At 43.5% G+C, this 14,763-nt stretch overlaps 1 protein-coding gene across 1 annotated transcript in view; it reads left to right on the top strand.

Moving 5' to 3' along the window:
- FNDC3B (fibronectin type III domain containing 3B) overlaps positions 1–14,763 on the top strand; it is a 538,015-nt gene that overhangs the window by 347,333 nt on the left and 175,919 nt on the right. The window contains exon 8 of the mRNA XM_075340617.1: positions 6,768–6,925. Within this exon, the coding sequence (XP_075196732.1) occupies positions 6,768–6,925 (158 nt within the window). The remainder of the gene's footprint in view (positions 1–6,767; positions 6,926–14,763) is intronic.

Raw genomic sequence — 14,763 nt, 5'->3', positions numbered from 1 at the left:
GCTCTTTGGACAGACGCATGCAGGTTCATGTATTTGTATGCAGCTGTAGGCTCCTGTCCGGAGAGCAGCAGGCCATCCCTGGTGATGCGACTCAATCCTCGCTCGAGTCACTTGCAAGTGTGACTCCGGCCTAAATACAAGTCCCCGACACCCTGTCATATATTCACCTTCCGACGGCTTCATTGTCTTTTGGTGCTGCTGCAGTCCCACAGTGCCGCCTTCTGACTTCCAGCTACTCAGAAGTTATGGTAACAAGTTGCTTCATAAGATCTCAATGGAAGACTATGAAAGTCAGAATGAGGTTCTTCTGGAATTGTACGGAGTTTTTACTTCTGTTGTGCTCCATGAAACAGTGGAGCAGCTGACAGGTTACATGTTGCCTGAGACAGAAAGGAGCGGCGCTAGAAACAGATGAAGATGCCAGAAGGGGAGTATAAGACAGGGGCAGGGGACCTGCATGTGAAGAACCACTCCAGCGGTGCAATTAGAAACAAACAAACGCTGAATTGATGCTTTAACACCTTAAGGACGAAGCCAGTTTTGTACTTAATGACCAGGCCATTTTTTGCAATTTTGACCAGTGTCCCTTTATAAGGCTATAACTCTGGAACGCTTCAATGGATCCCGGTGATTCTGAGATTGTTTTTTCGTGACATATTGGGCTTCATGTTAGAGGTAAATTTAGGATGATATTTTTTTTTTTTTTTTTTTGTGAAAAAATATGAAATTTGACACAAAAAATTAAAATTTTGCAATTTTCAAACTTTTAATTTTTATGCCCATAAACCAGAGAGTTATGTCACACAAAATAGTTAATAAACAACATTTCCCACATGTCTACTTTACATCATCACAATTTTTGAAACAAAATTTTTGGGGGTTAGGAAGTTATAAGGGGTCAAAGTTCATCAGCAATTTCCCATTTTTTCAAGAAAATTTACAAAACCATTTTTTTAGGGACCACATCACATTTGAAGTGACTTTGAGAGTCCTAGGTGACAGAAAATACCCAAAAGTGACCCCATTCTAAAATCTGCACCCCTCAAGGTACTCAAAACCACATCAAAGAAGTTTATTAACCCTTCAGGTGCCTCACATGAACTAAAGTAATGTGGAATGAAAAAAAAAAAAAATAACATTTTACCCAAAAATGTTGCTTTAGCATCAATTTTCTCACTTTTTCAAGAGGTAGCTCCAAAAATTGGAGCTCACACTTTGTTACCCACTTTCTTATGAGCGCGCCGATACCCCACATGTGGCGAGAAACCTCTGTACGGGCAAATGGTAGAGCTTGGAACGAAAGGAGCAATATTTGAATTTTTGAAAGCAAATTTGGCAGAAACAGATTGCGGGCACCATGTTACATTTACAGGTCCCCTAAGGTACCTAAACAGCAGAAACCCCCCTCAAGTGACTCCATTTTGGAAACTAGACCCCTTAAGGCTTCTATCTAGGGGTATAGTGAGCATTTTGGACTGACAGGTACTTCACAGAATTTGATACCATTAGGTTGTCATATTGAAAATTTTCATTTTTTTAGCAAAAATGTTGCTTTAGCATCAATTTTCTCACTTTTTCAAGAGGTAGCTCCAAAAATTGGAGCTCACACTTTGTTACCCACTTTCTTATGAGCGCGCCGATACCCCACATGTGGCGAGAAACCTCTGTACGGGCAAATGGTAGAGCTTGGAACGAAAGGAGCAATATTTGAATTTTTTAAAGCAAATTTGGCAGAAACAGATTGTGGGCACCATGGAATATATTCTCAAAATCCTTCCAGGAATTATTACTCACAAAGGGCGGCATGCCCCTAAAAACACATTTACTGGACTTGGTCTTGCTAACAAAACAGTTGTAGAAGGAAGAATAAACTTTATTGGACGGAAGGGCAAAATGTTCAAATGTGGAGGAGTTGGCAGCCACTATGTGGCAAACCTGAGTGTGCCAAAGATGACAGAACACCAGCAGGGCCGGAAGGACAGCTTTATCTTCCAAATAACTGGTCGTACAATGTCTTCTTAGCTCCACCAATCCCTATATGAGGGACAAATGTGCCATGCGACATGGTACATCATAACAGGCTCCTGCCCGCCAAGGTAGGAACCGCTATGTGCACAAAACGACCAATTCGTTACAGAATTCTGAAAGTATTGTTCGATGCAGGTGGTTCGGCAAGAACCCTGCAGTAAAGCCCATAGTGTTTGAATATGGCACAGCATCATTGTTAGGGGATCCTCCAATAAAATGATCATGCCCATAATACCAAGATAAATGCAAAGAAAAGTTTTGTGTAGTAAGACCTAGTGGTAATATGAGTCAAACTAAAATAATTGGTAAAAAAAATGTTTGAGTAATGAAGTCCTGGAAAGTTGTCAAATGATGAGACTTTGAGAACATTAGTGGAGTCCACACTTTGGAGTCTAAAGACGTGGGCATGTGGACTGGGTTTTGTCTGAATAATTGTTTGGGATGTGATGATAAAGTCCTGGAATTAATTGTGAAATGGGGTAAAATGTGTTTTACTGCTGAAAATTTTCTCTTTATTACTAGTCCAAGAAAAAAAAATTACTGAATAGAAATATAAAAGTAAAGTATTTTCAAAATTAAAAAAAAGCTGCTACCACACAGTTTGGTGTAATTTATTTATGCCAATTAATAATTGAGGGATGTATGGTAGGTTTCAAAACAGGGGGAGATGCAAAGGCCTGGTTGGGAGGGGCACATGGGGCAGTAGTACCGGGAATCGCTCCTTGTGCCGTGCTTTCTACAAACACGGCATCTTTTTTGGGGATACCTTTGGGTGGGAGTGGAAGGGATGGGGCGAATGAAATGACGCTCGGAAAGTCTCCGGACATCCTCTGACTCGAAGGCTTCCTCCTGTGCCTCCGAGTTAAAGAGGAGGCTCTCAATAATTTTCTCCTGGTATAGGAGGAAAGACAGCGGTCCTTGAGATTTTTTATAGAGGATGAAGCTATTATAGGTAGCAACCTGTAGGAGATAGATTGCTACCTTTTTATACCAGGTTTTGGTTTTCCGCTTCACTAGATAAGGCTGAAGCACCTGGTCAGACAAATCTACACCTCCCATGAACTTATTGTAGTCTGCGACACAGAGCGGCTTCTGTTTGTCATTGGTGGCGCCCCTGTCCCTGACCGTCACAGTGGTGTCCGCATGCAATGTGGTGAGCATGAAAACATCCTTGCGGTCTCTCCATTTTATGGCAAGAAGATGGTCACTTGCCATTGAGGAGGACGCACCCTTCTCCAGACGTTTAGACACCAACTGTGGGGGTAGACCAACTCTGTTTTTTCTGATTGTTCCACAGGCCCCTGTGTTTGCAGCGTGGAGGGATTTAGAAAGGGGGACACTGGTATAGTAATTATCGGTATACACGTGATAGCCTTTCTCAAGGAAGGGGGTCATTAGCTCCCAAACAATTTTGCCAGGGATGCCAATTGCCTGGGGGCAGTTTGGGGGGTTGATTTGGCGATCCCTCCCTTCGTAAATGAGAAAGGTACACGTGTAACCGGTTGTGCTTTCGCACATTTTGTATAATTTTATACCATATTTGGCACGCTTGGAGGGGATAAATTGGCGGAAAGACAGACGGCCCTTATAGCTCATAAGGGACTCGTCTATAGAAACATTTTTGTCAGGGGTATACGAATTTAGGAAGGTAGTTTTTAGAAGGGATATTAGGGGTCTCAATTTATAAAGTCGGTCATAGTTTGGGTCATTTCTTTGGAGGGCTTGGGAATTATCGTTAAAGTGCAGGAATCGCAAAAGGGTCTCATATCGGGATCGGGTCATGATGGCTGCAAACACAGGGGTGCTGTGCACTGTTTTTGTTGCCCAGTACGAGCGGAGTGTAGATTTTTTCACTAACCCCATGTTAAAAGTTATGCCCAAAAATTTTTTAAGTTCCGGGACATTTGTGGGGATCCAGGAGCGGGAATGGATGGAGGTAGGATGTTGGGATATATATTGACGGGCATATAAATTGGTTTGGTGGACAAATAATTGGAGGACTTCTGGGGTAACATAAATTTGGAAAAAATCTAATGGGGTAAAATTTGTGACATTTACATTTATACCGGGGGTTGCTACAAATGGAGGAATTTGAGGGGAGAAGGACGGGTCAGGATACCATAGTGGCCGGGGAAGGGCACTACTTGGACCTGCCTCTGACGTTTCAGCAGTGACGACCGACTCCGCTACCATCGGGCTGTCGGATCCCGAGGAGGAAGCCGAGTCGTCACCATCCGAAAATCGCTCGATTTCAGAGGCAGACTCTGTATCCGAACCTGAACTGCCGGAGGCAAGAAGCATGTATGCCTGCTCGGCGGTAAATGTTCTCCGCGCCATTACAGTATTTTTCACTGCCTAGCAAAAAAAAGAAAAAAAAAATACTACAAATTTTTTTTTTTTTTTTTTAAATTTTTTGAAAATTTTTTTTTTAGATTTTTTTTAACCCTAACCCTGATCCTAACCCTGATCCTAACCCTGATCCTAACCCTGATGCTAACCCTGATGCTAACCCTGATATAAGAAAAAAAAAAATCTAAAATAAAAATTCTAACTAAGGGGGGATTCTGACGGAGGTGATGAGGATATTTGGGGGGGGGATATTTTGGGTGAGGATATTGGGGATGAGGATGACTGATTTATAATAAAAATTGGTGTTTTTTTTTCTGACAGAAAAGGCAGCAAATGTAGTCTCTCTCTCTCTTCTCTCCCAGATCAACTACAAGGGAGAGAAGAGGGAGGCAGACCCAAATGCTGCCATTTCCAAAATATTTGGGGTATTTGATCACTGTGATAGGGTCTAACACAGTGTTCAAATGTCAGGAACCAATGAAATTAATTCCTGACGTTGCTAGGTGGAAAGCGGCAGACTTTGGCGGTCGAACTGCGCATGCGCCCGCCATTTTACACGGACACAAGAAGGAGGGGGGCCGGGGGAATGCCGTGGGAACTCGGTAACGAGACCCAGGTACCGAGGGGGGACCGAGAGGGACCGGACAAGGATCGTTCTCTCACATTTGACTGTTAGATCACGTCAAATGTGAGAGAAACCATTAAAATGCATTAAAAACCGGCATTTCATTTTGCAGGTACATGCTTGCCGTTATTCGGTTAATAACGGCGATCACCGTACCTTTAAATGAAAAAACCGGCCTGAACCGTAATCTCCAAGGTCTCAGCTACCCCCGGCAGCTGAGACCCCGGAAATTTTCCGACTCTGGGGGGCGCTAGACCCTTTTTTCCGACCGCCGTTAAAAAGCGGCGGATCGGAAAAAGTACCCTAATATGCCGCCGTTAAAAGGCGTATCGGCGGTCGTAAAGGGGTTAAAGAGGTTATCCAGGAATTGTATTTATTTTTTTTATGTGCTTAAAAACTAACAGGTAGGTAGTTGTGAACAAAGGCAACTAGCTGCCTGCTGCATCTGGCACCGCTCAAAATAGTCACCGCCTGCTCCTGCCACCGACTCAGCTGCTCAATATCAACAAAGCAAGCCTGCTCTGTTGACAGGGCAAGACTGCCAACACCTGCTAATTGAAAGCCAGCTTCCCTTTAATAGCTAGTTATCCTATGCCTAACTATCAGCATGACGTCGGCAGTGGTGCCCAGTCAAAAGAGCAGAGCGGGAAAAAAAGCTGTCGCTCTGTCAACATGTCAGCGGAAGCCACATAACCGCTGGCAGGAGCCGTCTGTGAACGCTCTGTGCTGGCAGAGATCAACGTAGGGCACAACAGGCAGATAGTAACTACTGGTCCGTTGGTGTTTGGCACATTGTGTAAAAAAAAAAAAAAAAATAGGCCCTGATAACTGATAACCCCCTTTTTAAAGCATTGTTCTATATTCTATATAATATAAGCATACCTTTTTCGTTCTGAGATTGGATGTTTTATTTCAGAAATATGTGCAAGTAAAGTTCCAGCAATGCACTGCTATTTGATTGACAGGTGCAACAGGAAGAGAATATGTGGGTCAGGTCTTGCTATCTATTCCTGCCCCTGTCTGCCTGCCTAGTCTTGCTCCCTCTGTCGGTGTCATAGACGTTAATTCCGGAGCAGGCAGGCAGACAGGGGCTGGAATAGATAGCCAGACCTGACCCACATATCCTCTCCCTGTTGCACCTGTCAATCAAATAGCAGTGCATTGCTGGAACTTTACTTGCACATATTTCTGAAATAAATCATCCAATTCTAAAATAAAAGCTATGCTAACATTCAGCATCCTAGTTCCAGTATAGCACTGGCTTTACTTTAGATATGAAAAGCCTGCTGGTTGGTTCCCCTTTAAAGTCAGAGCATATGGAACATTTTACAAACATACATTTATTTTGTCAAAATAACTGACCAGCTGTTGTCTTCTTGCAAGGATCCCCAAAGGTCTGAAAAAGGAGTCCCAGGTGCCATGTACTGTATAGAAATGGATGTTCTTCCATCTACATGTGTTGGCTGTCTTCATATATCCTGTTTAGTGATTACATGCGCATGAAGCATGTTTTCTAGGAATGGCCGAAGCCCAGTTTCACTGCCTGCTGGGGTCTATTTGCTGAATTTTTGGGCCATATTCAAAATCTGTGCTGGTTAAGAAAAAAAAAGCCTCCACCATGAAAAGTAACTGAAAATGAGTAAAGTGACCAATTAAAAAAAAAAAAGTTACAAAGAAAACTATGTATTTGTAGCATTGTTTGATGGTTTCCTCGATTACTTGTGAAAAATAATGAACATATATTTTTTTTATTTCTATATTTCAGGTCTCTAATATTCAGTCCAGAACAGCTTTAGTATCATGGTCACCAGCCATTGGATATTCCAGTGGAGAGAAGTCCAGTAATGGCCTGTCCTATTCCTCTAGTTATGAGGTGGCCTTATCCGACAAAGGGAGAGATGGAAAATATAAGATTATTTACAGGTAATAAGCTGCATCCGAGTCAGGACCCATATGGTATGGTACACAGCTGACATGCATTTTATCATTAGTGGTAATAAAGAGAATGCTTTTTAAATTGATGAGAGATCTGTCTATTTAATGGATGGCAATAATCTATGATGTGGCCTTATGCAGTTTGTTTTTTCTCTACGTCTTTCACTTTACCTTAGATGTAAAAGCACGCAGAAATGTCATTAATCTCTTGCTCTCTCTCTGTCTTTTTCTATCTCTCTCAATAACGCACAATCTTGATACATTTTCTTAGAAAGTTATCTCACTTAAGTGGTTTAAGATGAGTTAACATTGCAAAAGCCATTAACTGATCTTAAGTTAGGCTTTGGGACATTTGGGATACACTTTTTTCAAGAAAAAGTATAGATAATCCGCAAACTTTTGCACATTTTTTTCACAATACACCTACAAACTCGAATGTATTTTATTGGATTTTATGTGCTATATCAACTCTAAGCAGCACGTGTGACAACATGGACTCTGTCAGTCCCTAGCATGGGTTAAGTTCTTAAAATTCAGCAAGACATGAAGATAGTTTGTTTATAGACGGGGGATAAGCCCCTCATTGTTTCTACAAGACTCTTAAGGTCCAGTCACACTAAACAACTGACCAGCGATCCCAACAACGATAGGGATCGCTGGTAAGTTGCTAGGAGGTTGCTGGTGACATGTCACACTGCGACGCTCCAGCGATCCCACCAGCAACCTGACCTGGCAGGGATCGCTGGAGCGTCGCTACACGAGTTGCTGGTGAGCTCACCAGCAACCAGTGTCCCAGCCCCCAGCCAGCAGCGCCGCGTGGAAGATGCTGCGCTTGGTAACTAAGGTAAATATTGGGTAACCAACCCGATATTTACCTTGGTTACCAGCGCACGCAGCTACACGTGCAGAGAGCAGGGAGCAGCGCACACTGAGCGCTGGCTCCCTGCTCTCCTAGTTACAGCACACATCGGGTTAATTACCCGATGTGTGCTGCAGCTAAATGTGCACAGAGCAGGGAGCAGCGCACAATGCTTAGCGCTGGCTCCCTTCTCTCCTAGCTACAGCACACATCGGGTTAATTAACCCGATGTGTCCTGCAGCTACATGTGCAGGGAGCAGGAGCCGTCACTGACAGTGAGAGCGGCGGAGGCTGGTAACAAAGGTAAATATCGGGTAACCAAGGACAGGGCTTCTTGGTTACCCGATGTTTACTGTGGTTACCAGCCTCCGCAGAAGCCGGCTCCTGCTGCCTGCACATTTAGTTGTTGCTGTCTCGCTGTCACACACAGCGATCTGTGCTTCACAGCGGGACAGCAACAACTAAAAAATGGCCCAGGACATTCAGCAACAACCAACGACCTCACAGCAGGGGCCAGGTTGTTGCTGGATGTCACACACAGCTACATCACTAGCAACATCGCTGCTACGTCACAAAAGTTGTTCGTTAGCAGTGATGTTGCTAGCGATGTTGCTTAGTGTGACGGGGCCTTTAGGAGTCTAGTGTTACAGTTCTTGTTGACTCGTGTAATTGCCTTGGCCAGTGAAGGTCAGACACCCAGACAAATCAATTATGCGAACTTCCCATTGTATTACTCTGGGAATTGCTAGATGTGATGTAACTTAGCTGTCTCTCCCTCATCTCTGGATATTTTGTATACGGCTTGAAATCTAGCCAATAAGAGCCCAGTCTTATCCACCAGTTGTGAAGACCCCAATAGTCTGAATGGAGAGCTCAGGGGTATAAGGAGGAGTACTGTCCATTGCCCGGGTAGACTCTTGCTACATGCTACCAATCTAGGATCTGCGGATCCAATTAGCAAGCCATAACCGAACCTGGATTATAATACTATATGGACTTCAGCATCGAATGCAAGGATTCGGCTAAGCTATCAAAGACTACCTAAGGAAGGAATCCAGCTTGGGACAATCCAGTCACCTGACTACAGGCTTTACGGTCCTCACACAGCTTCCTTAATCTGGCATTATTCCATTCTCGGTGGGTGCCCGCCGAAAGGGGTGCTGCTAGTTTGGAGTAAGTAGCCCTGGAAGCTCTGAGCACGGACATTCTAATCCCTGGTGATTCCTTCACCGTGTGTTGTCTGAGCAGTGTTCCGCCCACGGTTAAGGAGGTCGGGCGTTCAGTTGGGATGAGCCCTGGGCCATGCTGTCTTTTTAAAGGCGGCCGGGCCAGCGGACGAGAGCACCCACTGACCCCGATGTCTTCACACCACGTAATTGTGAACAGGAAAATAAATTTTATATATGTGTGTGTGTGTGTTTTTTGATATTTTTGTTTAAAAAATATTTTAAAAATATAAATCTGAAAATTCTGATTTGCGTTTCATATTCAGTCCCCCTGAGTCAATACTTATTAGGACAACTGCAATTATTGCTGCAAGTCTTTTGGGGTATGTCTCTAACAGCTTTGCACATTTAGAAGATAACATTTTTGCCCATTTTCTTTTTGCAAAATAGCCCTAGCTCAGTGAGATTGGATTGAGAGCGTCTGTGAACAAAAATTTTCAAGTCTTGTCACAGATTCTCTATGGGATTTAGGTCTGGACTGTGACTGGCGCATTCACACACATGAATATGCTTTGATGTAATCTCTTCCATTGTAGCTCTGGCAGTATTTTTAAGGTTGTTGTGAACCTACCGTATTTTTTGCTTTATAAGACGCACTTTTGTTCCCCCAAATTTTGGGGGGAAAGTAGGGGGTGCGTCTTATAAACCGAATATACGGGGGGGGGTGTACATACATACATACATACATACATACATACATACATACATACATACACATATATATATATATATATATATATATATATATATATATATATATATATATATATAATAATTATAACAGTGTCCGCTCTTGAGCGGTGCTGGGGGCAGGTGACAGCTGCGGGCGGCAGCGTTAGATCTCCTGCTCCCGCTCATATAATATGCACAGCCGCTGTCCAGCAGTGTGGTGCTGAAACTGCATCACGCTGAGGGGCTGGGGCAGCGGGGCATATTATATCTGCCTGTGCCCTCCTTTGATCGTACATGATCCCCCTGTGTTAGATATGGCCCCCGTGCAGCTGCCCATAGTAAAATAAAAAAAAGCTTTACTCACCTCCTCCAGTGCTGATCTCCGGTCTCCTGCTGCTGTTGTCTGTGATAAGGCACACAGAGATGATTTCACTCTGCTGTGCGGATCACATGACCGACAGCAAGAACCAGGAAGTAAGGAAGCCGGAGCTCAACTGCGAGGTGGGAGACATGGAGGGACAGTGCTGAGAAGGTAAGGAAAGAGTGTTTTATTTTATTATGGGCAGCAGCATGGGGGCATATCTAACACAGGGGAGATGTGCCATCTATAGTGGCTATGGGCAGCACACATGGGGGTCATATCAAACACAGGGGAGGTGTGCCATCTATAGGGGCCATGGGCAGCACAGGGGGACGTGTCCCAGCACAAGGGGGCTATATTCAATATAAGGGGGCCATATCCAGATTAAGGGGGCTAATTTTAGGATGGGGGGCTATGAGGGACATATACCCTATATGATTTGTTAGACGGACACTGGCATTATAAGATGGATTGCCCTGTATTTAGCACCATGCAACTTCCCATACACTTTGACCAGCTTCGCTCTCCTGAAAAGGATCCCCACAGCATGATGCTGCCACCACCAAGTTTGATGGTAGGGATGATGTTTTGAGGGTGATGTGCATGTTAGCTTTCCGGCACACATGGAATTTTGCATTTTGTAAAAAAGTTATACTTTTGTTTCCCCTCACCAGAACACTTCTTCCAAATGTTAGCCGTGTCTCCTGCAATGGTTTTAGCAAACGACAAACAGAACTTCTTATGGCTTTCTTTCAAATATATCCTCCTCCTTGCCATTATTCCATAAAGCCAGTCCTGTGGACAGTTTCTCCCACCTGAGCTGTGGCTTTCTGACGTTCTACCAGAGTGATCATTGGCCTCTTGGCTGCGTCTCTAATTAGTTCTCTTCTTTTCTTTGGATGTCCGTTTAGATGGATGGCAATGTCTTGGTTGGTTTGCAGTTGTACCATACGTTCTCCATATTTGGATGATAGATTAAGCAGTGCGCCTGCTTAGACCATTTTTTTTCTATACCCTAACCCTACTTTACTTTTCGCCACAACATTATACCTGACCTGTCTGGTGTGTTCCTTTTGTTTTCTTGATGCTGTTTGATCCCTAATGTTCTCGAGCAAATTTCTGAGGTCTTCACAGAACAGATGTAGTTATACAGAATATAAATTACACACAGCTATACTTAATTTACTCATTGGGTGATGTCTGGAGGCAATTGTCACTTAGGATTATATTTAGGGGTATTGGACTACAGGGGCTGAAAACAATTGCATGTCACAATTTTTAGATATATATTTTTAAAGTATTTAGGAAACCAACCAAGTATCCTTTCCCTTACAGTTCACAAATACTTGCTTTTTTTGTGTCTAAAATCCAAATAAAATACATTTAAGTTTGTGGGTGTATTGTGCCAAATGCGTAAAATGTATATGTGTATGTATATATATTATGGTAGAGAGGCAACTACATACATTTATACAGTACTGTGGAAAGGTTTTAAGCAAGTGTGGGAAAAATGTTGAAAAGTAAAAATGTAAAGAAAAAAAGTGTATGAAAAACTAATTATACCAAACAGATATGATCTTTATAGGTTGAAAAACAGTCACTAACTTAAACAAGAACCGCTCTGTTTCGATATGTGCTGTTAGAGGTCTTTTGAAGAAGTATCAGGAAATGGGTAATACCGATGACCATAGATGCAGATGTCGGCCACAGAGACTTGATGCAGCAGATAAGACGCATTGTGCTTTCTTCCCTTTGCAAACAGTAAATGTCCATCAGTGTCATAAGCTCAAAACTTGCACCAACCAGTGGGATCCAGCTACACCCATCTATTGTTCAGACCCTTAATTCATCTTCATTAGTGATGGGCGGACTCTGACAATAAAAGTCCAAATCCACGCAGTTTCAAAAGAATCCAGGTGCCGGACTCAGGCCCGTAGTTCTCAGGTAACTCTGGCTAATGATATACTGTAGGTCCGACACTCTGGTAATAAAAAAAATAAAGGAAAAATAAAGAAAATATAATAAGCAAGCGGTGCTTCATAGTTAATTAGGCTCCGGCGCGGGTGCAACTGCTCCTGAGGCCACCCATTCACTTCTGGGCCGCGCATTAGGCTCGTGCATATGCACTGCTTTCCCCACCTGTCAGCGTCTGTGATTGGTTGCAGTCAGATGGGCCCCCACCCTGAGTGACAGCCTGTTTGATTCTTCCAGTCACAGACCTGGTCTGCGGGTCTCTATTGTACAGAAAAAATAAAAATTGTCATAAGGTCAATCTATATTATGATACCCAGCACAGATGAAGCATACGGCTATAGGGCAGCCCCCAGCCATGCGCTTATCTTAGCTGTGTACCAAAATAGGAGGATACGCATGTGGCTTTAAAAAAACATCTAAATTTAAAAAAAAAAAAAACAGTGCGGTCCCCACCAATATTGATACCCGGCCGAGATAAAGTCCAACAGCTGAGGGCTGGTATTCTCAGGTTGGGTAGTCTCATGGTTATTGGCCCCCCCCAGCCTAAAAATAGCAGCCTGCAGCCGTCCAGGATTGCGCATCTGTTAGATGCAACAGTCCCAGAACTTTATCCAACTTTTCCCAATTGCCCTGCTGCGGTGGCTATCGAGGCAATAAGGGGTTAATGTCAGCTCACAGCTGCCCCTAAGCCCTAGATTAGTAATTAGAGACGTCTGAGACTCCCCATTACTAATCTGTAAGTAAAAGTAAATAAACACCAAAAAATCCTTTATTTGAAGTAAAACACAAAAAAACTCCTCTTTCACCACTTTATTAACCCCAAAAACACCTCTGCAGGTCTGACGGATTCCACAGGAGGTCCCATGATGATTCTTGCTGTGCTAGATTACTGAAGGCACAGTGCGCGATCACGGACCATGACCGCCCGCTGTGAAGTTCAGGCAGAGACTGAGTTAAGATCACTGGTGACATCTCTCAGGTTAGTTGTGGTCACAGCTGGAGGTTTCCACGGTCCTCAACTTGTGATTGCAGGTAACCTGACTCCAGGTGACCTAGATTAACACTCACTGAGGTCACAGACCTGCTTCTCCTGGCAGAAAACGGAGGGTTTTTTTGCCTAGAGATGCCATTTTGGTGCTGAAATTTTTACACCATATTCTTGCTTCCAGTCTACACCTCCTGGCAAAATAAATGCATCACTACCGCATGCGGTATGATGCAGTAGTGATGTTTTTTTTGTTTTTTTTTTGCCAGGTGGTGTAGATTTGGTGATTAAATTTTTACACCATGTTCCTGCACCCAATCGCAATCTTTTGGCAAAAAAAAAATGCAGAAAAACTGTTTTGATGCCGTTTGGGTGCAGTTTTCTTTCAGGAGGTGCAAGTTTGGTGCTGAAATGTCTGCACCAGATTTCAGCACCAAATGTGCACCTTCTGGCAGAAAACTGCACCCAAACGGCGTGAAACCGTTTTCGTGCATTTTTGAGAGAGTTCATTGAGGTTACCTGGGGTGTGGTTACCTGCAATCACAGGTGGAGGGCCATGGGAACCCACAGCTGTGACCACAACTTACCTGAGTGACATCCCCGCTGATCGCACGGCTCATTCATTCTCTGCCTGAATCTCACAGTGGGCGGTCATGCTCTATGGTGCTTGCTGTGAGCTTCAGATATGGCAGAGCTGATTCGTCGTGGGACCTCATGTAGATTACGTTGGATCTGCAGGGGTGTTTTGGGTATTAATAAAGGGGTGAAAAGGGTGGGTATTTTTGTATTTTATTCCAAATAAAGGATTTTTTTTTAGGTTTTTGTGTTCATTTCTTTTCACTTACAGATTAGTAAGGGGGGGTCTCATAGACAAATTCCATTACTAATCTAGGGCTTAGTGGTAGCTGTGAGCTGACATTACTCCCTTATATTACCTCAATTGTCACTGCACCAGGGCAATCGGGAAGAGCTGAGTAAAGTGCTGGGATTGTCGCATCTAATGGATGTGAGAATTCTGAGCAGCTGCAGGCTTCTATTTTTAGGCTGTGGGGGGCATAGTAAGCATGGGTCATCCCAGCCCATAGCTGTCGAGCTTTATCATGGCTGGGTATCAAAACTGGGGGGAGCACACACCATTTTTAAATTTATCTAAATTATTTAAAAATAACAAAGCTGCATGCAGTTCCTCTTATTTTGATACACAGCATAGATAAGCGCACGGCTGGGGGCTGCAGCCTGTAGCCATGGGCTAATTTATCTGTGCTGGGTATCATAATAGGGGAGGACCCTATGCAAATTTTATTTATTTATTTTTTACTGTACGAGAGACACGCATAGGAGAGTGGATCAATGAGTGTCTACAGGCAAACAGTGAAGCATGACAATGACCCCAGGCACATAGTCAATGTCATTAATAACTATCTCCTGCGTCATGATGATATGATTCCCAGAGAGCCCTGATCTTGTCTGTCTGGGGTTACATGAAGAAGCTGAAGGAATTGTGCAAGCCTAATTCCACAGAAGATCTGTGGATAGTTCTCCAAAATGTTGAGAACAACCTCCCTGCTGAGTTTCTTTAAAAACTGTGTAAAGCTATGTTAACACAGTGCATTTTAGGCTACATGCGCACGCTGCTTCTTTTTCGTGTTCACAAACTGCAGCCAAAACTGCAGCCAAAACTGCACCTTGTCAGAGAGAGCCTGGAAATGTCACAAAAAATGTAGGTGCTTTTTTGGTGCGTTTTTGCTG

This window comes from Anomaloglossus baeobatrachus, chromosome 3, assembly GCF_048569485.1.
Source record: "Anomaloglossus baeobatrachus isolate aAnoBae1 chromosome 3, aAnoBae1.hap1, whole genome shotgun sequence".
NCBI lineage: Eukaryota > Metazoa > Chordata > Amphibia > Anura > Aromobatidae > Anomaloglossus > Anomaloglossus baeobatrachus.
Note: the sequence above shows the minus strand (reverse complement) of the source record. Positions and strands in the feature narration are given on the sequence as shown.